This window comes from Mytilus trossulus, chromosome 11, assembly GCF_036588685.1.
Source record: "Mytilus trossulus isolate FHL-02 chromosome 11, PNRI_Mtr1.1.1.hap1, whole genome shotgun sequence".
Classification (NCBI taxonomy): Eukaryota; Metazoa; Mollusca; class Bivalvia; order Mytilida; family Mytilidae; genus Mytilus; species Mytilus trossulus.
In genome coordinates, this window is record NC_086383.1 from 68,637,197 (window position 1) to 68,664,830 (window position 27,634).

Here is a 27,634-nt window from a genome sequence, read left to right on the forward strand (position 1 = left end):
AACCCGTTGTTGGGTTGCTGCCCCTGAATTGGTAATTTTGTGGAAATTTTGCAGTTTTTGGTTATTATCTTGAATATTATTATAGATAGAGATAAACTGTAAACAGCAATAATGTTTAGTAAAGTAGGATTTAAAAACAGTCAACATGACTGAAATGGTCAGTTGACCCGTTTAGGAGTTATTGCCCTTTATAGTCAATTTTTAACCATTTTTCGTAAATCTTAGTTATCTTTTACAAAAATCTTCTCCTCTGAAACTACTGGGCCAAATTGAACCAAACTTGGCCACAATCATCATTGGGGTATCTAGTTTAAAAAATGTGTGGCGTGACCCGGTCATCCAACCAAGATGGCCGCCACGGCAAAAAATAGAACATAGGGGTAAAATGCAGTTTTTGGCTTATAACTCAAAAACCAAAGCATTTAGAGGAAATCTGACATGGGGGTAAAAATGTTTATCAGGTCAAGATCTATCTGCCCTGAAATTTTCAGATGAATCGGTCAACCCGTTGTTGGGTTGCTGCCCCTGAATTGGTAATTTTGTGGAAATTTTGCAGTTTTTGGTTATTATCTTGAATATTATTATAGATAGAGATAAACTGTAAACAGCAATAATGTTTAGTAAAGTAGGATTTACAAATAAGTCAACATGACTGATATGGTCAGTTGACCCGTTTAGGAGTTATTGCCCTTTATAGTCAATTTTTAACCATTTTTCATAAATCTTAGTTATCTTTTACAAAAATCTTCTCCTCTGAAACTACTGGGCCAAATTAATCCAGACTTGGCAATCATCATCTTTGGGGTATTTTGTTTTAAAAATGTGTCCGGTGACCCAACTATCAAATCAAGATGGCCGCCACAGCTAAAAATAGAACATAGGGGTAAAATGCAGTTTTTGGCTTATAACTCAAAAACCAAAGCATTTAGAGCAAATCCAACACGGGGTAAAATTATTAATCAGATCAAGATCTATCTGCCTTATAATTTTCAGATGAATCTGACAACCCATTGTTGGATTGCTGTCCCTGAATCGGTAATTTTAAGGAAATTTTGCTGTTTTTGGTTATTATCTTAAATTTTATTATAGATAGAGATAAACTGTAAACAGCAATTATGTTCAGCAAAGTAAGATTTACAAATAAGTCAACATGACCGAAATTGTCAATTGACCCCCTAAGGAGTTATTGTCCTTTATAGTCAATTTTTAACAATTTTCATAAAATTTGTAAATTTTTATTAACATTTTCCACTGAAACTACTGGGCCAAGTTCATTATAGATAGAGATAAATGTAAGCAGCAAGACTAGTAAAGTAAGATTTACAAACACATCACCATCACCAAAACACAATTTTGTCATAAATCCATCTGCTTCCTTTGTTTAATATTCACATAGACCAAGGTGAGCGACACAGGCTCTTTGGAGCCTCTAGTTTTAAAAAATTATTACCTTATTTGTAAGAACAGATTATAGGGTGGAATAACATACGAACATTTTATTCTGTAACTGTTTATTGCCTTTTTTATACCTTTAACTAAATAAACAGTTTTTCTTCGGAGAGATAAGGGTCTTAATAAAATCGACAGATTTTTTTAATAATTTGTCAAAATGTAGATTTATAATGCTTTTTATGCCCCACCTGCGATAGTAGAGGGGCATTATGTTTTCTGGTCCGTGCGTCCGTCTGTCCGTCTGTTCGTTCGTCCGTCCGTACGTCCGTCTGTCCGTCTGTCTGTCCCGCTTCAGGTTAAAGTTTTTGGACAAGGTAGTTTTTGATGAAACTGAAGTCCAATGAACTTGAAACTTAGTACACATGTTCCTTATGATATGATCTTTCTAATTTAAAGTCAAATTAGACTTTTGATCTCAATTTCACAGTCCACTGAACATAGAAAATGAAAGTGAGAGTTTCAGGTTAAAGTTTTTGGTCAAGGTAGTTTTTGATGAAGTTGAAGCCCAATCAATTTTAAACTTAGTACACATGTTCCCTATGGTATGATCTTTCTAATTTTAATGGCAAATTAGATTTTTTACCCAATTTCACGGTCCATTGAACATGTAAATTGATAGTGCGAGTGAGGCATCCGTGTTCTTTGGACACATTCTTGTTCCAAAATTTTAATAGAAAGTATGAATGAAGTATGGGTCACAGGACTTTTTTTCAACCTTCAGGTTGTACAAAATTGTCAGATTTTCTATAGATTTTATAACAGTGAAAACTAATTTTGAATGATAGAAAGTAAACTAAATGATAGAATATTCAGAAAATAAAATGATTAATTTGGGTGGCAGAAATTGTTTTCTTGCTACCAAACAAAATATGTAAATTACAACACGTTCTATGTTAATAGTTGGTTAATCTGAGTAATCACCCTTTATATGGCTAAGTTTAAATAAAATTGAATCATACAAAACAATAATTTTCACATGTGGAACGGTTCTAATTATAAGATAAAACACATTTTTAGGAGAAAAATCTTACAACTGAATTACAATCGTACCTCAAAATCGCATATTTCAATAAAGATGTAGACCAATTGTTTTCTACTATTTTACAATCTAAGATGGCGGAAGAAATCCAATATCCCTTAGACAAAATATCAGAAAGAAAGAAAAAAAAGCCAATTAATTTTATTTTCTATTGATAGGAAACTATGAAGAAACTGAAATTCATGCAAGACTATTGAAAGAATATGAGGAAAAACTTCAGGACAAAGGAACAATAAAAGAACCAGTAGAATCCCACATTGCCATTAAGGACAACACACCAGCAACAAGTTTTGATGAATCAAAGAAATCAGGGACAGTATATCAGCAGCCTAAAATAATGACACCTCTAGTAACCACTGAATCTCAAGTTGAACCTCCAGTAACCTCGCAGCAACAACACCAATTATTAGAACAGGCAAAAAAGGATATTGAAACCATGCTTAAATCTAATGTAGATTTACATGACAAAGAGGATTACGCCACATTATTTTTGTGGGATTTTGCAGGAGATGAAGAATTCTACCACACTCATCAAACCTTTTTATCCCCAGATGCAATTTATCTTGTTGTTACAAAACTCAATGAGGCTGACGACAAACAAGCACAAGGTAACATTTCATATAGATACGATAAGGCCACACAAATTTGATTCCTTGTTCGACGGACCCGCCCGCACCTATTTTTTTCAAAACAGATTTTTTTTTTTTTTATATTCCCGCTTCCCGCTTCCGGAAATGTAATCATGTCCATTTCCCGCACCTTTTTTTTTTGTAAATATTATAAAAAGATATCAACATTTGTTTTTAAAATCACAGTCTAACCTGTATATAACGATTTTAAACATAAAAGCACACAACCACACTGTGTAAATATCTGTCAGAATATTTGTTTCAGCATCAAACCTATTTATTAAAAGTGGGAGTGCTCCGAAATAAATTTATAACAGCGGAAATACCTGTAAAGAACAAAACATTGGTTTCTTTCCCCCTTACTTATATTCCCTATCAAAAAAATGTTCATTGTTAGAATAAAGTACAAAGAACTTCTGAAGGATTTGCCTTCAACTGCAATTATATTGTATGCTGGCGAAACAAAACTATCCATAGCCGCTGCATGTTTATGCACCTGCCCTGATTGATTCAGGGGCCTTTCGTTCAACAGTTATCGTTTGTTGATGTTGTTCATTGGTAGTTTCCTGTTATGATAATATAAATTAGATCGTTGGTTTTCCTGTTCGAATTGTGTACGCTAATTATTTTGGGGTCTTTTATAGCTTGCTGTTTGGTCTGTATCAAAGCCCTGTGTAAAGGGCCGTACTTATTTATTATAAGGTTGAGAACAACCCTCCCTCAGACAAGGGGTCATTTTACTGATGTAGAAAAAAAAACAGAAATACCAGGGATTTGTATAGTTCTTCTATACAAAACCTTTGAAAACAAAGAATTTAGTACTCAAAAAGAGGAGAGTTACATCATATTTTAAACATTTTTTTCTAAAAGAGAGGTCCACTTATTTTGAATAACATTAAACTGTTAAAGTAAATGTGTTAACATGGTTAAAGTCCAGGAATATTGCAATATCTTGGACATGTTTTGAACATTTTATACGAGATAGATATATAGTTCTTTGAGAAAATATGAGCCCTTTTGTACAAACAAATATATTATAACTTACATTGATCCCTCATAAAACATGTCAAAGGGATATTTATAACATTAAGGGGTTGCCCCGAAACTGATTATGACTTAGATGGAGAATTGTCTTATTGTCAGTCACACATACATAGACCAGATTTAATCATTTCTTGGTGAACAGGGAAAAATACTACAGAAATTAAAGAAATGTCAAAGTACAAGTGATAAATCAAGTTTTAATATTGTCAAAACCTTCTATTTTATGTTTACACAAATTTTTTATAATCGCTCACCTCAACAATTTGCAAATTAGATATTTTTTTATTAAAATTTTCAAATCGCTCGGTCGCCCCAAATTTTTGAGGTCCAAAAAAATATAAAACAAGAAATTAAATTGGTGTGGCCTAAGTGAGAATTAAAATATTTATCATTTCATTTTATTATTACTTAGCTTAAGATGCAAATAGATATCAAGAACTATATATACCCCCTTTCGCTCCAAGTTACATGAGTACAGAAGAAAAGATGTAAAGCAATCAGTCAATTTATTAGATTTACTTTACTAATGCAAATCCAGATATGCATTTCTTCAACAATGAATGTCTATTTTGATGAAAAAATTTTGAAAATCCAAACCTTATACAAACATTCGAGAGTTAATTATAGCTTTGTTTAAAAAACAAATGTATCAGTCGCACATCTGTCATATGTAAATGATACTGGTCAGTGATTCTATATCTTCCATAAGGTAGCTTTATATATATAGACAAGTTGGACAATCAAAATCTTGCACACAGAATGACTTTTGGTTTTATGTTTTCGTCTGGCATGACTACTGACATGACAAGAATGCCAGGTTTAATGGTTACCTAAGCTGCATTAGGTTTTGTCCTGTCTAGATCTGTTATCATTGATGGTTCTGCCAAATGCCTAGTTATTTGTCTGTCTATCTGTCTGTCTGTCTGTCTGTCTGTCTGTCCGTGCTTGAAGATATTGATTTGATATTTGGTATATATATTTTCATCATGACAAGTTACAGATCAAGTTCAAATTTTGTTCCGTTCTGATGATTTTGTCCATTCACTCCAGTTGAGAATTGGTAGTGTTATCATAATCAGATCAACTGTGAATTTTGTTCTGATCTGATGATTTTACGCAGAGTTATGGTTCTTAGACTAAGAAAATTCAACCAATAATCAGTTTTCCACCCTTTTTTTGGTCATGCTTGAAGATATCAATTTGATAATTGCTATGTAGTTTAATAATGACAAGTTACTGATCAAGTACTAATTTTGTTCCGGTCTGATGATTTTGTGCAGAGTTATGGTCCTTCGACTTGGAAAATTCACCCAAATAATCAGTTTCCACATCTTTTTTATACCCCTGCTTTACAAAAAGTGGGGGTTTATTGTTTTACCTCTGTCTGTCGGTCCATCCATCTTTCCGTCCATCTATTCGTTAGTCCGTCCGTCCCATGCATATTTTATGTCGCATTTTTCTCAGGAACTACATAACAAGGATTTCTAAAATTTGGTTTTAGGGTTTATATTTAACTCAGTTATATCGTGTGATGCGTTTTTAGATTCATCAATCAACAACTTCCTGTTAACCGAACACTTCCACATTTTACACATAACATCCAAGTTGAAAATTTAGTCACATTTTTCTCAGGAACAACATTACAAGGATTTCTGAAATTTGGTTTCAGTGTTTGTATAAGTCAGCTTTACTGTGTGATGCGTTTCCAGATTCATTCCTCTTCAACTTCCTGTTTACCTTTAAGTATTTGGGTGGGGGTATCATCAGTGAACTGTAGCTCACAGTTTCACTTGTTCATCATGCCTAAAGATATTAACTTGATATTTGTTATATGGTTTACACCATGACAAGTTATAGATCAAGTATAGCATTTTGTTCCAGTATAATGAAATTTAACATGAAGAGGACTATGTATTGCCATGCTCTCAGAATTCTTGTTTATGTTTGGAATGATGAACAACACAGGTAAACATTATTCCCAATCAAATTTGCAGATATTTCAACGTTAAATATAAATATTAAATGTATTCTAAACTGAGTTCTGATTTGTCATAGGTCAAGGTCGCAACAGTTGTTACATAATGATAGACAGAAATTAAGGAAAATTTTGGTTTCGGGAACTCGTTTCGTAAATGCCAAATTGGGTAAGGAAGAACCTATACAAATTTTGATGAATAAATTAATGGTCATGTTTGTCAAAGTCCACAGTAGATAGATAGTCTGAAGTTTATGACAAAATTTATCCTTCCAGATGTTATCCTTTGAACATTACGTATAACTTTAACCAAACTTGGTTTAAAATGCCAGATGTGATTGAAAAGACACTTTTTAGCTTTTTGGTTCTGTAAGTTAAAGGTCAAGGGCATCTAGCAGCTATTTATAGACTGAAATGTTTGGAATTTTATTGTTCTTGGATGTTATTTTTTTGAACTGTATGTCAAAGAAAAGTGAAAGATACCAAAGATAAAAAACTAGAAACGACCGAAAGACGAACAAAAGTATACAGAATACAATATTGAAAACTAACTACTGAAATCTTAAATATAAAATATATAAATATAAAACATAAAACAGTTAGAGCAAAACTGTTAAAAAGGACATTTTGTATTTTTTGTTTAAAATCTGAAATAAAATAGAAAATGTCATAAATAAAGTAATGGAAATTGACAATCAACTCTTTGTAAAAGATTTTGTTCTTAATGATGATTATGACCTAATCTAGCGGATTTTGTTTAAATTGTCTTCAAAACTTAGAACACAGAAAGGAATTAAGTGTACGCAGCAAGATGAGATAAACAATATATATCAACTTGATGGAAATTGTCACATGACTCCTTGTAGGAATAATTACTGTCCATGACAATTCGTACTTCATGGGGGACCTCGGTGGCCAAGTGGTCTAAGTAGTTCTACTACTGTAATCACTAGCCAGTCAACACTGAGGTAATGAGTTCGAAGCCCAGTAGGGTGGGTGCACTCGACTTCCATCTTTATTGACTAGGATTGTCAATTTCTTATCGAAGGTTGTGGTTTTCTCCAGGCACTCCGGCTTCCTCCACCCATAAAAATTGACCGCCACGAAATAGCCCAAAAGTGGCGCTTAAAAGTGGTGTTAAAAATATCAACAATCAGAGGATCAATCCTTGTAGGAATAATTACTGTCACATGACAATTTGTATTCATTTTTAGATATCTCCCTGAAAACTCTTTTAGTTTAGAAAAAATAGCAAAATGGTCAGAAAGAAAAGATTAACTAATAAGCAAACCTAAGGCATTGCAGTAAAATAGTAAATGGCATATTTTTGCCATATGTGTGATTCAGCTTCTAAGGGGTCACTTGTTAGCTCACCTAGCTCATTTCATTGAAATTGGTAGATATAATTCATTTAGTTTAAATGACAAAAACATGTCTCCTTTCAAACTACAGGGATACATGTTTTGAAACTTTATGAGATATATGATTGGGAGACCCTCTACAACTAGACCTTGTTATACAAATTATTCCAAAGCTAACCAGGTATGCTTGCCTTTGTGTTTAGTCTACCATATAATATTGTATAGCAATGTTGATTCAATCATTTTTATACGACCGCAAAAAATATGCGGCCTATATTCATGATATTGGTATCACGTCATTGTCCACATGGTCGTCCAAAGACATTTGGTTTTCGCTGAATAACTTTAGTATAAGTAAATAGAAATCTATGACATTTCAATACGAAGTTAATAACCACAAAAGAAAGGTTGAGAATGATTTTGGGGGTTATGGTCCAAACAGTTTAGGAATAAGGGGCCCAAATAAGCATTTTTCTAATTTTCAGACAATAAATTCATGAACATGGAATGGTGTATGAATCTCTCTGAAATTATACTACACGTTTCCATACCACAAAGGGATGATAAAAATTGGCTTTGGGGAGTTATGGCTCAAACCGTTTAAGAATTAGGGGCAAAAAGGGTGGAAAACAAGGGTGTTCTGGTTAATGGACAATTACTTAAGTACAAAACATAATTTAAAAGCAGTGTAATGGGAGCAATTCAAACACAACATTTTTGATGTATTTTAATAGGTTATTATGGTTGCAAACTCCATTGGAAATTAAATTTGAGATTATGACCATATCTTGAGTGAAAGAAAAAAAATTTGGAAAAGGGGGGGGGGAGGTTAAAAAAAATTGGATGGATGGGGACAATTTGTTCTCAAGATTGAAGAAATTAAAAAGAAAATTTCTTCCCATTTTTTTTTACCAAAAAATTGGACTTTGACTCTTTTGTCACGAAAGTCAAAATGTGTGAAATTTAGCAGATTTCTTATTGGATTTCTTGCACTTAAATGATTTTTTTACAAATTTTTATCATTTTGCAGATAATTTCTAAACCTCCAATAGATGAATAGATTAAACTGTTAAGAGTAAAACAAAATCATTCATACAAGTTCTACAATACAATTAACTTTGAGCACTAATAGCTATTTTGTGGTGGTCAGTTGTTAAAGCAATTGCTTTCATGTCATCAGATCGATCAAGTGTTTGGAAGTTGAAATCATCAACTCAATGGTTAATTAAAATAGAAGCAGTAGATCTAGAGATCATGGATTGTAGTGTTAATAATTGTTCAGTAATAAACAGGTCATTTTGTTTTTTGTTGTATTGCTGTCAAATTTAAGAATTGAAGTAATCTTGGTAAAAAAAAAGCTTCACTTTGTAATTCGGACAAAATACAGATAGTACACTAATTTTTTTAATAAATTTTTCAAATCAACATGGATTTTCATCAAACCATGCAGCCATCTTAGATATATATTAAGCTTACTGAATCCTAGGTAAATTTTTTTTGTATTGCTGTCAAATTTAAGAATTAAATGAATCTATGTCAAAATGCTAGAATTTGCAGTTCGAACAAAGCTTACTGAATCCCAGGTCATTTTGTTTTTTGCCAGACAGCTTGTTATCTTGTAATAACTATTATTTTATGAATTGTATATCTTATCTACATTCTTGTTATCTGTTAAATCATGAAAAGGATGACTAATCTTCTGGTATGTTGGTCTTTGGTGAATTGTTGTCTTATTATCAATCATACCACATTAGACTTTAATGAATGGTGATAAGAATTCTTTATACATATTTCTTTGTAGATTTATTCCAATTGTGGATGGATTCAATACATTGTTACAGTAGACTGGAAGAGGATATATATAAATCTGATGTCAAAAAGAGAATATCAGAGGATCTTGATCCACCGATAGTTATTGTTGGCACTTGGAAAGATGCTTTGATCTCTGATGTACAAGAGGTATTGAAAATTGCCAAGGTTGTCTGATGTTTGTGTTTATTTGTACAGGACCATGGTGAACTGTCTAACTAGACCTACATATTGACAATATCTAAACGAAATAACTTTATCAGATTTTAAGGTTTAAAGTGTTTAAAGGATAACAATATTTTCTAATAGTTTACAGAAACTTAGATCTTCAAATAATATCGAAAAATGATACAGTACAATAAACTGGTCATAGACACAATGATTGAAATTGTGTATGCCAGACAGTGTTTCTTCTATTCAAGTCATAAATGACGTTCAAATAAAAAAAAATTAAAGGCCAAATAAGTTATGAAGGGGAACAGCTTTTACGACCAATAATTTTAAATATCATTATATAAATTGATGTTTTTAGTGTTTTTAATTATTTGATTTGCAAAGAGAAAGCAAACACACTTAATTTTATATTTTAGATTGATGAGGCATGCAGTGAAAGTATTTTTAAGTATACGGAGAATATGTCAGAAGATGAGATAAGACATATAAGGCAAGAATACTTCATTTCCAACACAGATGATGATCCCAGTGTATTCCAGCAAATCCGAGAAGACATTCTATATTTAGCCAGAAAAATGAAAACATGGAACCAAGTTTATCCCTTAAAATTCATTCAGCTGGAAAAACGACTTCAAAAAAAAAAGAAGGAGTTACCAATTATTTCCTTTAATGAAATTCAGCACATCTCTATGGATACACATCATCCACTAAATGATGAGGAACTCAGATTATTCCTGGAATTTCACCATGAAATCAGAGCTTTAGTTTATTTCAAAGATCTGCCTTCTTATATTATTTTAGACACACAATGGTTGTCCGATGCTTTTAGATGTATAGTCACAGCAAAGAAATTTAGAGCTATTAGTATTAGAAACAGAACAAAATGGGATGAATTGTTCAATAGAGGCAAATTACATAGCGAAGTTTTAGAAGACATATTTAGAAAAAGTGAAAACAATTTTTCCAAACACAAGGATCACATCCTGAACGTAATGGAGAAATTTGATATCATAATACGACCTAACATATGTAACATATCAGAAACTGAAAGAGACGCTGGTGATGACAAACCTCTCTATTATATACCTTGTATGATTAAATCAGAACCTGAGTTTAATATATACGAAATGTTTAATGTAACAGAAAACACATGTAATAAGTCTACCTGGTTATGTTATATGTTTAGGTTTCTTCCACCTCATTTAATGAATCATTTAATTGCATCACTGTGCAGGAAATATAAAATTGCAGAAGTTGTCACTAAGGATCAGAAAAAACAAATTGCTCTTTTCAGAAGCTCAGCTGTCTTTGAGTTAGAGAAAACGACAAAATTAGCTAAATTACATATAATGAAATGTCCAAACTGGATTCAAATTCAGGTTTGGCAATTTGGGAAAGAACGTGAAAGAGGTATGTACAAATACATTGATGACTTTGTGACTGAGGAAATGGTCATGATAATAAGCACAAGATTTAAGATGTCGAATGTGAACTTTTGGAAAAAATGGGAATGTGACCTAACAAAACCAGAGTCTGTTACAGGATCAAATGATTTTAGTGAGGAGCAGATTCAAGAATATTACTGTGAGAAATGTACAAGCACCCATATATTCATTGATAAATGGCAAGATCTTAACAGTAGAAGACCATGCGTAAGTAAAACATAAGTGCAGTACCTGATTACAATGTTTTGACCTTAACCTAATTTGTTTTGCATATGTTCACCAGAACTAAAAAAAAACATTCTTAATTACCATCTGTATTGTCAATCCGTTTTGAGTACTAGCTATTGTTGTTGCTTTTTTTACTTGATTAATTTCTAGATAAAAAGGGGAGACATACATTTTAGTCGAAGTGTTTTGGGTTAATGTGAATCGTTCAGTTTTATAAGATAGAGCTTAATTTAATTTAGATAGAGGCTGCATCATCAGTCCAATATTTTTAATTGATTATCAAATTACATGCAAAATAGTTGCAACAGATGTCAAAGGGACGCATAAAATCATAAGTCTGAAATAATCTTACAATGTCAATAAAGAAAAAAAGATACAAAAGACAAACAGCAGCACACAAACACAGCATAGAAACAAAAGACGAATACATTTTTAAATTATTTTAGCTGCCAATTAGTTGTGAGATTAAACCAGGATTGAATCAAAAGAAAGATAGCACCAGTCACGCCCAAACTACATCCTCCAAGGTAACCAGCAGTTGTTTAAATTTTTTGATATTTTCATTTCAAATATTTCAGATACGGCCTAGCCAAGATCAGATGTGCATTTTGTGTTTCACATGAAGTCAAAAATGAGTATCACCTCAGGGAAAAACTCTTTTGATATTTTGGTTCAAAAATGGTTTAAATTATGAAAAATTGCCATCGTTAGGCTAACACTGGAAGCATTTATATATTTTCATGCAGTTTTTGGAAGAAATATTTAATATTTTTATCAAAAAAATGGTTTTTAAAAACTGTATAATTTTCTTTAATGGTTGCCTTTAAGACATGGTCACCAGTGTCAGTTTTTGGTCAATGACAAAGACAACAAAATATGTTTAGAATTATTGAATATCAAACATTTTAATTGAAAAAAAATTGACAAGAACATGTTTAACTCACAGTTATTTCAAACAACAGTAGCTTTCTTTGATTATTATTCTTATCTGATAAAACTGTATCTAAACTTATCTATAAATAACAAAACTTCCAAAAAAAACCTTTCTTTTGGTGTATAGAACATTAAAATAACTTGATTCATATTCTTACAATAAGCAATCAAACTTAGCAATACAATTCATATGTTTTGTCTACAGACAAGACATTGTATTCATAATTATTGAAATGTGTTATCAAAACCTAATTTTGATATAGCTGAAAGTGTTCTCTTGAAAAAAAATCCACACATTTTATCAGGTTTATCTATCAAATGATGCTTAACTCAGAGCGTCAGATAAGCTGCGTATTTGCGTGATCACGCAATACAAATAATAAAAAACCCAATGCAATTGCCCATTGCAGGGTTCAATTACCCAATAAATTCAATGGAAAACCCAATTATATGCCAAAAACATGAGTTCTTAACCCTTTATTCGGCTACCGTTTGCGTTATTAACCCTTATCTGGTTTACAGTCGTCGCGTAAACCTTTTTTTAAATTTTCATAACTGGAAATTTCCTGTCGTTCTATAAATAGATCCCTGCATCAAGTAGCTGAAATGGGTCCCTGTTTGAGTTTTCCGTTGCTCAATATATAGGTGCACGTGTTTTTGTAAACATTTCGATCTTCTCGGCGTTTATCCATGTCATGTCGTCATATTTTTTTCGCATTGCTCGGGATTTACCATAACATACATTGAATCAAAACGAAAGTGAATGTCCAGTAAAAATATTGAATAGAAGCATGTTATTGGCTTCTATTGAAAAGCTGAGGGAAAGTAATGATGATAACAAGACTCAGCCAGTGTTTTAAGGAAGCGTCCATCGAACGCACGTGCGTGTGTGCGTTCCATATCGAGAACATTGCTAATAAACACGGGTTTTCATCAAAAACGAAATCAGTTGGGAAAAGTTAAAGGCCAAATCAATTATGAAATGATAAAGCATCAGAAACCAAAAGTTCTAATTAAAGACAACTAAACCCGAATTTCTGTAAATTGAATAAAAAAAAATAAACATTTTTAAGAAAAAATTGGGGTCAGATATTGCCTAAATATTCAATATGTGTCGATGAAAAACCCAATTCATTAAGGAGTTTGGTGGTGAAAAACCCAATTTGATATTAACCTGAGGGGTGAATTGGAATTGATAATGCAATTAAAAAACTTTATCACCCTATTATATAAGAAAATGGTGGGTAAAAACCCCAATTTCTGAATTCTTATCTGGAGCTCTGTTAACTTTCAGAAAAATGAAAACAAACACATTTTGATAATGTCTACGGACAAGACATTTTATTGATATTCAATTTAATGCTTTCAAAGATGATTGTTAAAGTTAAGATTAAAAGTTACCAATTAAATTTTAATCTGTGTTTTTAAATTTTGGAAAATATAAAATTGTACCCATAATTCTTTATATATCTCAATAATTTATTGATTAAGCCAAAATGAAGGCACATTCTTTTTACTGAAATCCATATATCTGAATCTTTAAAACAATCAAACTATTACTAAAACTCAATTTTGATACAGTTAAATGTGTTCTCTTGAAAAAAATAACATGCATGTTACCTTTCAAATTAGGCTGAACTCAAGGAAATTGGATACAAATATATTGTGGTAATGTCTATGGACAAGACAATTTCAGTTGAAAAAAAAATCTGTTAGAACTAATTGTGACTATATTTATGTTAAAAATACTGAGTTTTAATTTGAATAGATAACTTTCATCACCTATAAATAAGATTTAAGTTCAAATAATTGAATTTAATACTTGTTATGTACAAGTGTCTTGTCCGTAGACAATTCCCCGTCTGCTGTTAATACTGAAACGCAAAAGATAAAGTTAGAGAGAGAGAATTACTTTTTCTTCATTTGATTTGGTTAATCTTTTAAGGTATGCAGCAATTGGAATCAACAATATTGAAGTAAGATAAGGTATGCTTTTTATGACTAATAATCTGCCACTTTTTAAAATCCACTCCTTTGAAGTAATTTTACAAAAATTGAGTACACTTAAATTACCATTTATTTATCAAAAATAAGATATTTCTATGTTTAAACAACACATAGGACTAATTTAGACCCATAAAGCCAAGCAATATTGATAAAAAGACATGTCTACGGACAAGACATGTGTCTACGGACACGACATTCTGACATATTTTGGAAATTTTTCCTCTATTAATAGATGGTAGAAAAAAATGTTAGTAGTGTTTTCATATCTACAAAAGAACAGGAACTTAGCAATGCAACATTAATGTTATTATACTTCCAGTTTACTAGGGAATGCATGTCTACGGACAAGACATTTTTTCACTTTATTTGTTTATCCAACTTTGATGGCATATATCTCTAGCTAGGGTACTGCAATATTGATATATGAGGTAGTTTTTGATAATGTATATACTAGAAGAGAAAACTTAATACATAATAGCATAAATTTGATTTATTTTTCTCTTTTATCACTACACTGAGTAAGCTGAAAACAAAAGTACAAAATTTCATAACAAGCACATAGTGTCCAACTTTTTATCATAACTTTGTAACCACTGGAGATTTTTTGTTGCAACAACCAGTAAAAGAAAGATGAATAAATTGTCTATAACAGTGAACCAATAATGTAGTTCAAATTAAGTTCACTTAAAAACTATCAATTGATAAAAACAGCGAAATTTTAAATGAAACAATATAACGTGAAATTTTGCCCATTTTCAGCGTGTATTTTAGTGTTTTATTTTAAAACGGTAACACCTATACATGATATTTGATATTCATTGTGTAACCCTACATTCTCTTTATCAGTTCAAAGATTTGTTACTTATTCAAAGGTTATCTTCTTGTCTTTACAAGCCTATAACATAGACCCACTATGAAATGCACATCTGATCTTGGCTAGGCCGATAGACATGTATACAACCACTGACTATTAAACTTACATTTACACAATGGTAGGCCTTGTTCACATTGACCTAAACTTGGTGTTGTGTTACGGTAATTAACACGTAAACTATACAATTACGTTCTGATTGATAAAACGTATTTTTTTCATATAGTAAATCATGTTTTTTCTACATGCAGTCGAAAGTCAACATAGGGCTTGTGTGACTCAAGGTTGCTCGGGCCTATTCAAAGTTTCTATCAGAAGTGCAAGAAGACATAACTACAATGATTAAACATTTCTAATCATTCAAAATATTAAAAAAAAACAATATTGAATTTACGACAGATACTTTGTGTGTGCATTGTACTTCATGCGTGAACTCATGCGCAGTCCAATAGTCCCAATCCACCTTAAGTGTACACAAAACAAGGTATTTAACACATGATTTTTTTCCGGATTTGTTTTATTTTGTATCGATTTACGAGTTTTGAACATCGATATACTACTGTTGCCTTTATTTACCGTGTCTTTATTTAGAAGAAACGTTGTTTGCATAAAAATGGTATTTGATTATTAATCAAGATGTAATGCATAACTAAATAGTGTGCAGTAAATTGTATTGTTTTGCAAGTATCTTAGATCCGGAAAAATGCACTTAGAAATAATTAAAAAAGTATCAATTTGCAATGTAAGAACTGTTCTATTTAAGCAAAAGTAGAAATTGTTAAGAAGTATCTGCATTCTAAAGCGAAAATATAATTCACCAAATCATTAACTCGCTGTATGAGTATATATCTTTTGGAATAATACGTCTTGGCTAGTTTACGTGTATATATGCAAATTTTATTGCGTAATCGTGAGATCTAAATTATCTCTGAAGTACTGCAAAACACCAAAAAGGCATTCAGAAGGAGGATACAATTTTAGTTTTTTGACGGGAGATTTGGGAATAGGATGAAAATTGTTGGCCTGCTGTATTTTTTGTTGGCATATTCTCATTCTATTCGGTCCTGCCTTTATTGATTTGTCTATCCTGATTATTTTTTACATAAATTGTCAACCTGCCATTTTTTGGCAAAGGTGATCATCCTGGCATTTTTTGACTCAAAACTCCTGTCCTGCCTTTTCCAAATTTAAAGCTAAGCCCGCCCTCTTTTTCACAGCTTTTTGGCATATAATTTTCATTTGTGAACAATTCTCGCGTAAATGTAATTAAAAGTAAGTGTAAAAAGGTTTACTGTATATAACGTTTGGGGTGATCATGGTCTTTGTGATCTGTAAATATGTAAAACACCAAGAAAAAAGAAGTCAAACATAGTAAAAAAAGCCCATTGGTGATAGTACATTAACAATATTTTTCTTAAATGATTAATCTCATCATACTAATTGCATTTCAGTTGTGAAGGTAGATCAAAGTGATATTTCAATTGACCCGTTAATATAGTTTTAAGAAACTTATTTTGTTACATCAATTGAAGTTTTGACCCACTAATTATATAATCAATTTCTTCAAATGTTTTAATCTAATTTTTCTCAGATGACTTTTATAATCGTATATTTAAACATTGCTTTAATTGATGATTATCAAAAATTGTTTCTAAACGTTTTAATATAATATGAATCGAATCTTCTTTGACCAACTTTTCCATAACCATCATTTGGATATCTTGTTTAAAAAAATGTGTCCGATGACCCCGCCCGTAAACCAACATGACATACATGGTAAATATAGTGCTTAGGGAAAATTGCAGTTGTTGGCTCATATCTCTGGAACCAAAGGATTTAAAGTAAATCTGACTAGAAATAAAATTGTTTGTTAGCTCTAGATGCTTTGAAATTTTCAGACCTATTAGGTAACCTGTTGTTGGGTGCAGCGCCTAAATTGGTTATTTTAAGAACAAATCGCGGCTTTTGGTTATTATCTTGAATAATATTATACGACCGCAAAAATTGAAATTTTTTTGGTCGTATATTGGCATGATTGGTATCAAGTTTGCGTCGTCGTCGTCGTCGTCGTCCGATAACTTTTAGTTTTCGCACTCTAACATTAGTTTAAGTCAATAGAAATTTATGAAATTTAAACACCAGGTGTATGACCATAAAAAAAGGTTGGGATTGATTTTGGAAGTTTTGGTCCCAACAGTTTTGGAATTAAGACCAAAAAAAGGGCCCAAATAGACATCTTCTTGGTTTTCGCACTATAACTTTAGTTTCAGTAAAAAGAAATCTATGAAATGTTGACACAAGGTTTATGACCACAAAAGGAAGGTTGGGATGGATTTTGAAAGTTTTGGTTTCATCAGTTTAGGAATTAGGGGCCAAAAGGGGCCCAAATAAGCATTATTCTTGGTTTTCGCACAATAACTTAGATATAAGTGAATAGAAATCAATGAAATTTGAACACGAGGTTTATGACCACAAAAGGAAGGCTGGGATTGATTTTGGAAGTTGAGGTCTTAACAGTTTAAGAATAAGGTCAAAAAGGGGCCCACATAAGTTTTTTTCTTGGTTTTTGCACCATAACTTTAGTATAAGTAAATAGTAATCTATGAAATTTAAACACAACCTTTATGACCATAAAAAGAAGGTTGGGAATGATTTTGGGTGTTTTGGTCCCAACAGTTTAGAAATAAGGGACCCAAAGGGTCCAAAATTTAACTTTGTTTGATTTCATCAAAAATTGAATAATTGGAGTTCTTTGATATGCCAAATTTAACTGTGATATGCTGAATCTAAAAATGTATTTAGATTTTTGTTTATTGGCCCAGTTTTCAAGTTGGCCGAAATCGGGGTCCAAAATTAAACTTTGTTTGATTTCACCAAAAATGAATAATTGGGGTTCTTTAATATGCCAAATCTAACTGTGTATGTAGATTCTTAATTTTTGGTCCCGTTTTCAATTTTTTAAAGTTTGATTTTAACAAAAATTGAATTCTTGGGCTTCTTTGACATGCTGAATCTAAACATGTACTTAGATTTTTGATTATGGGCCCAGTTTTCAAGTTGGTCCAAATCAGGATCCAAAATAATTATATTAAGTATTGTGCAATAGCAAGAAATTTTTCAATTGCATAGTATTCAGCAATAGCAAGAAATCTTCAATTGCACAGTATTGTGCAATAGCAAGAATTTTCAAATGCACATTATTGTGCATTGGCAAGAAATCTTCAATTGCACAATGTTGTGCAATAGCAAGTATTCTCAATTGCACAGTATTGCGCAATAGCAAGAAATATCTAATTGCAAACTATTGTGCAATAGCAAGAAATTTTCAATTGGAGTTATCTTTCTTTGTCCAGAATATTAGTTGAATCAACTTAAATCATTGTTTTATACAATATACAATTATATTCACTTTTACTACCAACTGATAAATTAGAACAATCTTTACCATTCAGTGATAACAAGCACTTTTTTTCATTTTAATATTTCATGATGCATTTAAATGAGTAGTTATTGTTGCAGACTCCATTAGAAATTTGAATTGAGATCAGTTTTGGAATAAGGGAAAGGGGGATGTGAAAAAAAATTGGGACTGGGGGTCAATTTTTCTCATTTGAGATTTCATAAATAAAAAGAAAATTTCTTCAAACACTTTTTTGAGAAGATTAATATTCAACAGCATAATGAATTGCTCAAAAGAAAAAAAGTTTTTTAAGTTCATTAGACCACAATCATTCGGGGTCAGAAACCAATGCTTTGTCAACTAGTTAATCACAATCCAAATTTAGAGATGAATCGGGCTTGAATGTTGTGTCCATACTTGCCCCAACTGTTCAGGATTCAACCTCTGCGGTCGTATAAAGCTGCCCCCTTTGGAGCATCTGGTTATAGATTGAAATTAAATGTAAAAAGCAATGATGTACAGCAAAGTAAGTCCCACAAATAAGTTAAATGATCAAATGGTCAATTGACAGTCGCCTTAGTAGATAATATTTATCAATTTTGTTAAATTTTGTATTTTTTTGTAATTTTGTACATAATATTTTTCACTGGAACTACTGGGCCAAGGTCATTATAGAAAGAGATAATTGTAAGCAGCAAGAATGTTCAGTAAAGTAAGATCTACAAACACATCATTATCACACAATTTTGTCTTGAATTTATATGTGTCCTTTGTTTATTTTTACACATACAGATAAGCGATATTTTTACACATACAGATAAGCGACACAGACTATTTAGAGCCACTAGTTAAAGTTTACTTAATCTTTGTTTTAATGATAATATTTCTGTATTGAATATAAATTATAATTTTATCATTCAACCCTTTTGCTAACTTAAAATATGTTCACTCTTTTTTATTTTCAATGTTGTATGCTTGTCATAAACTTGTTCAAAAAGTTCATATCATTTGTCGACAGAAAGATCACTATCATCTTTCAATTCAACAGTAGGACATGGGGTTTGAAGTACATCTGCACACAATACATCTTCATTATTTTTTTGAAGCACCTGTACTTTATTTTGATATGATTTTCTTGCTTTATCTGTTTATTGGTTTTAGTCTGTGACCTCAAACATAACTAGGATTGCCAATTTTCTTGCCGAAGGTCATATATATCTTCTGGGTTCTCCTGCATCCTCCAACAATGTTTGTTTTCAGATACAAATACTTTATGTCATGAAACATTTAATAAGACGAACATCTTTAATGATAATAAGAGACAGGTGTTATCTGTTAAAGGGGACAAGGTCTGTATCAATTATTTGTAATTCTAACATAATTTAATTTAAAAAAAAAAATCGAAATACCAAAACACTTCTAAAGTTTGTCCTGTTGTTACGGATTTAAAATGTAGTCATAATGTTGTTTTTTTAGCTATCAGCAGATAACGTTGTTTTTTTTAATTAAAATGTGTATTGTGCTCATTCCTGTATATTGATATACAGCTAAATATATATTAACTCTATCTCATTTTCTCATGACACACTCGACTGGCAGGAAGACATATATTTCTGGGCAAATGTGGGTAAATAAAAAAGTTGATAATTTTGAGTTAATACGTAGATTGAAATTGATTTATTTGTTTTTGATTTATTAGTTTTTAATTGATTTCCCTACTGTAATTAGTAATATATTTTGAATTACAACTTAAGTTTGTATAAATGATTGTATAGAGGAAGATCCCTATTATATGTCTTAGTTACTATCCATATATAGGTATGAGGTCAAAATTAGCTCGATGGTCTCATGTGTGGGAAGTCTAGGGTTCATTGCCCAGTTTGTTCAAACCATATACTTTTGAATTGGAGAAATGTCGTCATGTGGACTATTATCTTGCGAATAAGCACGTTAGCATATCGAGCTCAGAGTGTCGGTCTAGCACAAAACATGATTTATTTTACATTAACATATTGTTGTCCTGAATATGCATATTGACATGGCTAATCATGCTAATAAGCTATCTTTCATGATCATTATGCATTATCAAAGTTGCTAATAAATGGATGTTTGACACAATGTTGTTGCCAACTATTATACCTGAAAAGGATATTTTTTCAAAGACTAAATACAAAGGACATTAGAAGCTCTCGTCTTTTGTGTGGTAAAGAAAAGGATGTTGATGTATGTACACTCTCTTAAGGTTATTTTCTTTAATTGCAGGTCTTTGTCCGTATCAACGCTAGTAATAGAGACATTTCAAAAATCCATGATGCGTCGACAGCATCAGCCAGTTTGACAGGGGTACGTTATATCACATATCTAGCTTTGTTCTTATTTGCTTGTACTAGGATATTTTATTGCAGAAATGTGTCTCTGTTTCTTTATTACTTTGTACATCATATACAGATTTCGGTTGTGAAAACGAAAACAAATCTTAAGGTGGAGTTATTTTTTGGCTAGCTAATTAGTTTTATATTTATTACTATATTGTTTGTGTTGCTGTGGTGGCATTACTTAACTTATTTGACCACCAATTTAAATCGACAATCGATTCACCAAACAATTTTATTTAGGCCTACATGTCTTATTTTTGGATATTGCATATTTTGTATCATAATTCTCTATCTAAATCTGTATTTCAGTTCACAAAAGAGGAAATTAATTTTTCAAAGATGGGAATGATAGCGCTGAATATTCTTGCTGATGTTTTATATGATCTATTAAAACCAGATAAACCATATCTACGTCCAAGGTGTGATTGTGATATAACATATTTGTACAGTGAGCACAGGAATCTTAATAAACACATTCCTAGTAATTCATGGGGTGGTCAATGGCAAAGAATTCAGACTACAGATATAGCTATTGGAGATGATATTGAGCGCATTAGACTGACAAGAAACGAATTACAACATTCTAGAATATTTCATCTTGATGATAAACGTTTTAATGAATTACGTAATATACTAAGCGACCTTTTAAAACGGTTTGATCAACATATCAAACCAATTATGCTATATACCGATCATCTAAATGAGATTTTGGCTAAAACTATTTCTGCAGAGGAAGTGAAATCTATTAAAAATCAAATATTAGGTAAATATTCTTTAAACAGTTGGATTTCGGAGCATTTTTCAATTCTTATTTTCTTATGCATGAAGTTCATTAAGATTTAAGGACTTGTTTAAACTAACATATGAGTATATGCAGACTAGTTTAAATTGATATTTTCTATGTTCAAGCATACATATTGGTCCTCCTGCCTGAATTGTGTTACACTAGTTAATTTAGGGCCCTTTATAACTTGCTGGTCGATGTGACCTCAGGCTCCGTTGTGAAGGATGTGATGTGGCTTATAATTGTTTACTTTTTACACATTTTGACTTGGATGGATAGTTGGCACTCATATCACATCTTCTAAGTTCTATATAAAAACGTTATAAAACAGCATGTTGACTGTGACTATAACTATGGTTACGTTGTATGTTAATCACTAAAGTTTCTTTTTATATTGGTCGAAATTTGTATATCTATAAAATTTTGATTTTTGTTGGTAGAATTTTAAAAAGTAACAAATTTTATCTCTGCAGTGATATATTTTATTTTATTTCAGGAATGGCTATTGAAGTTGAAATTGAACACCAAATCAATGTTTCAACACAATAGAGAAATAAGCCCATCTACACATTTTGTATAAACAGTTCCAATCCTTGTAATTAACGAGCAATACATACACTACTCATCCTCATTAGAGATGGTATGATGCTGATAAAAGTAGAGTTACAGAAAACAATGACCAAAATAAAGAAAAAAAGAGTGGACCAAAGATGAATGATTTGACTAGAATTCAAAAATGAACCAATAGTGAACTGTTTCAGTGTTATTTTTAATATGTAAATACATACAGTAAATACTGTAATATGTATATAGCCAATACCATACATGTATTCATTATGTGCATAGAATGAATACTTGTAGATATATATAATAGAAATATATTGATGTGTGTGTAATAATGTAATCTAGAAAATAATATTTTCAGTACAGTGAGAAAATGAGATAAAACAAAATCACAATTAGGAAGACAATAACAATCAAAACCAAGGATTAAACAAAGACTCAAAAAACCAAAAGACAGGAATATTTTCTCTTTGTTTTAGTTGAGAGAGAAAAGTGTGAGTACTCTCAGATATGTTGTTTGGATATACAAGTGCCCAACCAGGTCCACTCTGTTTATATTAGATGTATTTTATTCATATTTGTTGAAGACGTGCTTTTCAACAGACTGTCGGAATTCGAATGGGAACCAATTTGGCCCCTCTTTCTGCAAACGTGTTTCTTTATTTTTATGAGGCTGACTTCATACAGAAACTTCTTAGGAAGAACGATAAGAAGTTAGCAACATCCTTAACTTTACGTTCCGCTATATAGATGATGTTCTCTAACTAAATAATAAAAAATGTGGTCACTATGTCATTTATGTTGAACGAATCTATCCCATCGAACTAGAGATAAAGGATACTACAGATGCAGTTAAGTCTGCCTCATATCTCGACTTACATCTAGAAAATTACAATTAGGGTCGATTGAAAACAAAACTTTGCGACAAAAGAGATGATTTCAGCTGCCCCATTCTGAACTTTCTATTTATATGTACCAACATTCCAGCAGCACCTGCATACGGAATATACATCTCCAAACTGACACGATATTCCCGGGCTTGTATTTCCTATCATAATTCCCTTGATAGAGGATTGCTGATTACGGACGCCATCACTCGTTGGTTGACTGGTATGGAATAATTGTTTCATATATATATATAGATGATATCGGATATGATCCTCATGTCCTAACAATAATACCTTTCAATTCTACGATTGTGACCTACCGAATTAGACTTTTTATTGGATTTGTAATAACATAAGCAAGACGGTGGTTGCACATGTGGAGATCACCCCCAGTTTTTGGTGGGGTTCGTGTTGCTTAGTCTTTAGTGTTCAATGTTTTGTCTTCTGTACTAATATTTGTCTTGTTTTTTTTTAATTTTTAGTCATGGCGTTGTCAGATTATTTTCAATCCATGGCTTTCGAACTTTTTTCATCAGAGCGTCAGGGGCGTATTAAATTTTAAACCTGGCTCCTTTTGTTAGCTGTTATTCGTATGTTCTCTGTCCTATAATAATAATAATAATAATAATAATAATAATAAATACAATATTTATAGAGCGCATTATATAATAACAAAAATTACTCTAAGCGCTTCACATTAATAAAAAAAAAATATATATATATATATATATATATAAAATACAAAAATACATAAATCATAGATTACAAAGCACTATCTTAAAAGAATCAAACAAACATATAAAAATTTATAAAATACTTAAAAAAAGAGAAAAAAAAATAAAAAATGCATGTACCCTAAAATATAGAAAACTGTCTAAAACTAATGCAGTCAATTAAAAGTATAAAAAAATCAACAAGAAATCCTTAAAAGCAGTCCAAAATAAATGAGTCTTAACTTGCTTTTAAAAAACATCTAAGGAATTCACACTCCGTAAAGACGATGGCAAATTGTTCCAGAGTGTAGGCGCAGCCTTGTCAAAACGCCTCTCACCGTAGCTTTTTGTTTGAACGTCATTCGGAGGATGTAGGAGCATACTATTTTCCGACCAGAGGGATCTACTTGGCTTGTATGGCGTAATTAAATTTTGAAGGTAACTAGGAGCCTTACCATGCTGTGCTTTGTACACATATAAAATAAGTTTGTATTGGCAACGGTAATGTATTGGTAGCCAGTGTAACGATATTAAAACTGGCGTAGTTGAGTCAAATTTCCTTTTTTGTGTTATCAAACGTGCTGCTGTGTTTTGGACCCGCTGCATAATGTTGGTGTTAGTACCATACAACAATGCATTGCCATAGTCCAGTCTTGATGTAACTAGCGAGCATACTAGTGTTTTACAGGCTTCAACTGAAATTAGAGATCGAATTCTACCACTATTCAGAATTTAGTAAAAACAGGCCTTAGTGATCGCACTGGCTTGATGTTCCATACTGATGGTTTTGTCAAAGTACATTCCCAGATTTTTCACACAAGAAACGTCGCTCAACACTGTTCCATCAAATGTCAGACGAAAATCTGAAAGATGCTTCAATTGATGTTTTGGTGCAAAGCTAATTAATTCTGTCTTGTCTTCATTTAGTTTAAGCATGTTGGCACTCATCCAATCACCAATAGCAGACAAACATTTGTCTAGACGTTTGGACAGATCGCTCGGTCTCCTTTCGGTCTAATGATTTGATACACCTGAGTATCGTCTGCGTACGAATAGTACAACATTCCGTGGCGCCTACAAATTTTGCCTACTGGTTTTTCAAAAATACAATATAGTTTCGGCCCCAAAACCGAACCCTGAGGTACACCAAAATCTTATATGTTCTCCCATTGTTTGTATTGTAGTCCTATCATGCGATGTCGTTTTAATGTTATATTAAACATTGCCATTAAAGCGGGAGGTATGGATATGCCAAAAAACAAGGTTCACTCCTTCATATTTTTTTTTTTATCAAAATTTCCTGTACCAAGTCAGGAAAATGGCCATTGTTATATTATAATTCGTTTGTGTGTGTGTTACATTTTAATGTTGTGTTTCTGTTGTGTCGTAGTTCTCTTATATTTCATTAGATACTGATACGGCGAATTGCTGTGTAACAATCATCTTGTTCAATTAATAACAGGAAATTTAAAAAGAGTAATAAGGAATTGTATTAACCTTTATTTTTCAAAGTTTTGTTTGAAATACTTGTAAGTTTGTATTGTGTTAAATAAAAATGAAAATATCTAAAAAAAAACATGCAGGGTTAAATCGATTGCAATGTGTGTTTGTAAAGCTTATATGGTCTATATCATTCCTGACAACACATACTTCAGAGATAGGTCATATATTAATGGTGTATTGACATAAAAGGTATCGAAACACATTAGCTCCAAATGGAGCTTTCGTTAGTAGAAGCAATATTAATGATGTATAAACGGGGGGAAATGTGAAAAAAAACATTCAAAAAAATGTAGTATATGCCAGAACACATAATTAACAACTACCTTTATGTTTACCATAACATACAAAAAATGTTTACCCTAAAATGTCAAAAATGTTTACTGTAACCAAGGATAATACCTTCGGGAACTGAACCGATGGGCAACTCTGAGCCACCGGATCCTTTAGTTACCGTATCTAAATGAAAAGGATGCAACCATTAATCAATCATTCTTAAGTATAGCCAGTCAGGTCCTTATTAACTTCCATACATATATCTCAATCATTCTGCCTCTGATGGTCTTTTATGGAACGAAACCGATCAGGCTATGACACATCACCAGACGCTGTTAATTATGTGTTTTCTATTTTTATGCTTTCACATATTTTGAAAATACTTTGATATATATTGGAAATCAAGTGAACCTTGTTTAAAATCCCCTAGATAGGATTAACTGTGATATTTGTATTTATACGACTGCAAAAAAAAATTGCGTTCTTACATTGGTACCACGTCTTCATTAGCAAAGTACGAGAGAACTTAGTTTCAGGACAATAACTTTATGAAATTTTAACAAATGATTCGAAACAACAGCAGAAAAGTAAGGATTGATTATGGGGGTTATGGCTCCAACAGTTTAAGAACAAAGGGCAAAAAAGGGACAAAATAAGTATTTTTCTAGTTTGCAGACAATAACTTGTGTGTGAGTGTATGGATCTTACTGACATTGTACCACAAAGTTTCATGTCAATAAAAGTAGATTGGGATTGCATTTGGTGGTGATGGTCAAGATGGTTTAATAATTCGTGGCCAAAAAAGTTACCAAAACAATACTTTTCTAAAACTTTGTATACATTGCTTAATTCTTAACCAATTTCAAAGGGGTTCTATTCTTGAATTCTTGGGGTTCTTAAATATGCTGAATCTTACCGTGATCAAGTTTTCGGAATTTGGTCCCTACTTTTGTATTGGTCCACATGAGGTCCATACGGTCCAACATTAAACTTTGTTTGTTTTCATCAACGATTTAACTTTTGAGGTTATTTGATATGCCGCAATATTGAGAAAAATCCTGTTTAATCCATATAAAAGATTTAAAATTGCGAGTTAAAATCATTGCGAATATAACCGTATCGCATTTTTCGCAATAATAAAAACATCGCAATAATTTCTGAATCTACAATATTAAGATTTTTTATTTTTGATCCAGTTTTTAAATTGGAACTTAAGTTCTTACGAATCCAAAACAAAACTGAGTTTGATTTCCGCAAACATTGAATTCCTTGGGTTTATTGATATGCTGAATATAAGGCCTAAATTAAAATATTGTTTGTTTGCCCTTTTCCGACCCTATGTTTTGAAACAGGGTAGGTATGTAGGTAAAATATTTTATTTTTTTCCCAAAATAAATAACTTGGCTCGGTATATTACTTGTCATGGGTAGGCAGGTAGGTATAATATTTTATTTTAGATACAAACTCTGCATAATGACATTATTATGTCATTTGTGTCCGTTTTGTTTTTGCAAATAAGTTTTCTGGTACTATTAGTTTTAAAAAAAATATCACGTAGAATGTGAAGCTAATTCATATATGCAAAGTACTATTTTGTTTTCAAAATATCAAAATATAGAGCTGTGCCGCATATCTGTAACGTTTGTATGCCTGCAACTTTGAAGAGTTTGAACTTGCACTTATATTCTGTACTACGTACCTTGTATGCTTACCTTAAGATTTTCTGTAAAAGATAACTTTGTACTTATAAGATCTATGTCCGGGCAGACATACATTACTAGCAGAAAAGTCCCTAGAGTGTTAAAAACATCGTGTGTGCCTTTGTTTCCAATTAAAATGCTACAAGACTTAAAACTCTGACAATTGTCACGTATTGTACATCGCATTTATAAGTGATCTGTATGGACAACTTGGCGATTTTACTGCCAGATATTCTCCACTTTACAGGGTTTTGTCACTTTTGATTGATATCAGATATAAATAATATAGCGGCATCGATAACATAATCATCCTGATCTGCAGATTACAAAAGGCCATTCCTACATAGAATACAACGTCCGTTTACAAACTAGTTTGTACACACGTTGATAATTTTGTATCAAACGAACTTATTTGTAAATGAACCCTGCTCTAATAAAGGTACAGAGTAGCGTACGTGATTTCAGGAA

At 31.8% G+C, this 27,634-nt stretch overlaps 1 protein-coding gene across 1 annotated transcript in view; it reads left to right on the forward strand.

Moving 5' to 3' along the window:
• LOC134691488 (uncharacterized) overlaps positions 1-22,837 on the forward strand; it is a 277,122-nt gene extending 254,285 nt beyond the window's left edge. Inside the window, exons 6-12 of the mRNA XM_063552032.1 lie at positions 2,650-3,099; positions 9,302-9,459; positions 9,900-11,135; positions 11,603-11,683; positions 20,630-20,710; positions 21,052-21,505; positions 22,023-22,837. Coding sequence (XP_063408102.1) covers positions 2,650-3,099; positions 9,302-9,459; positions 9,900-11,135; positions 11,603-11,683; positions 20,630-20,710; positions 21,052-21,505; positions 22,023-22,075 — 2,513 coding nt within the window. The 3' untranslated portion in view covers positions 22,076-22,837. The remainder of the gene's footprint in view (positions 1-2,649; positions 3,100-9,301; positions 9,460-9,899; positions 11,136-11,602; positions 11,684-20,629; positions 20,711-21,051; positions 21,506-22,022) is intronic.
• The last annotated feature ends 4,797 nt before the right edge of the window (positions 22,838-27,634 follow it).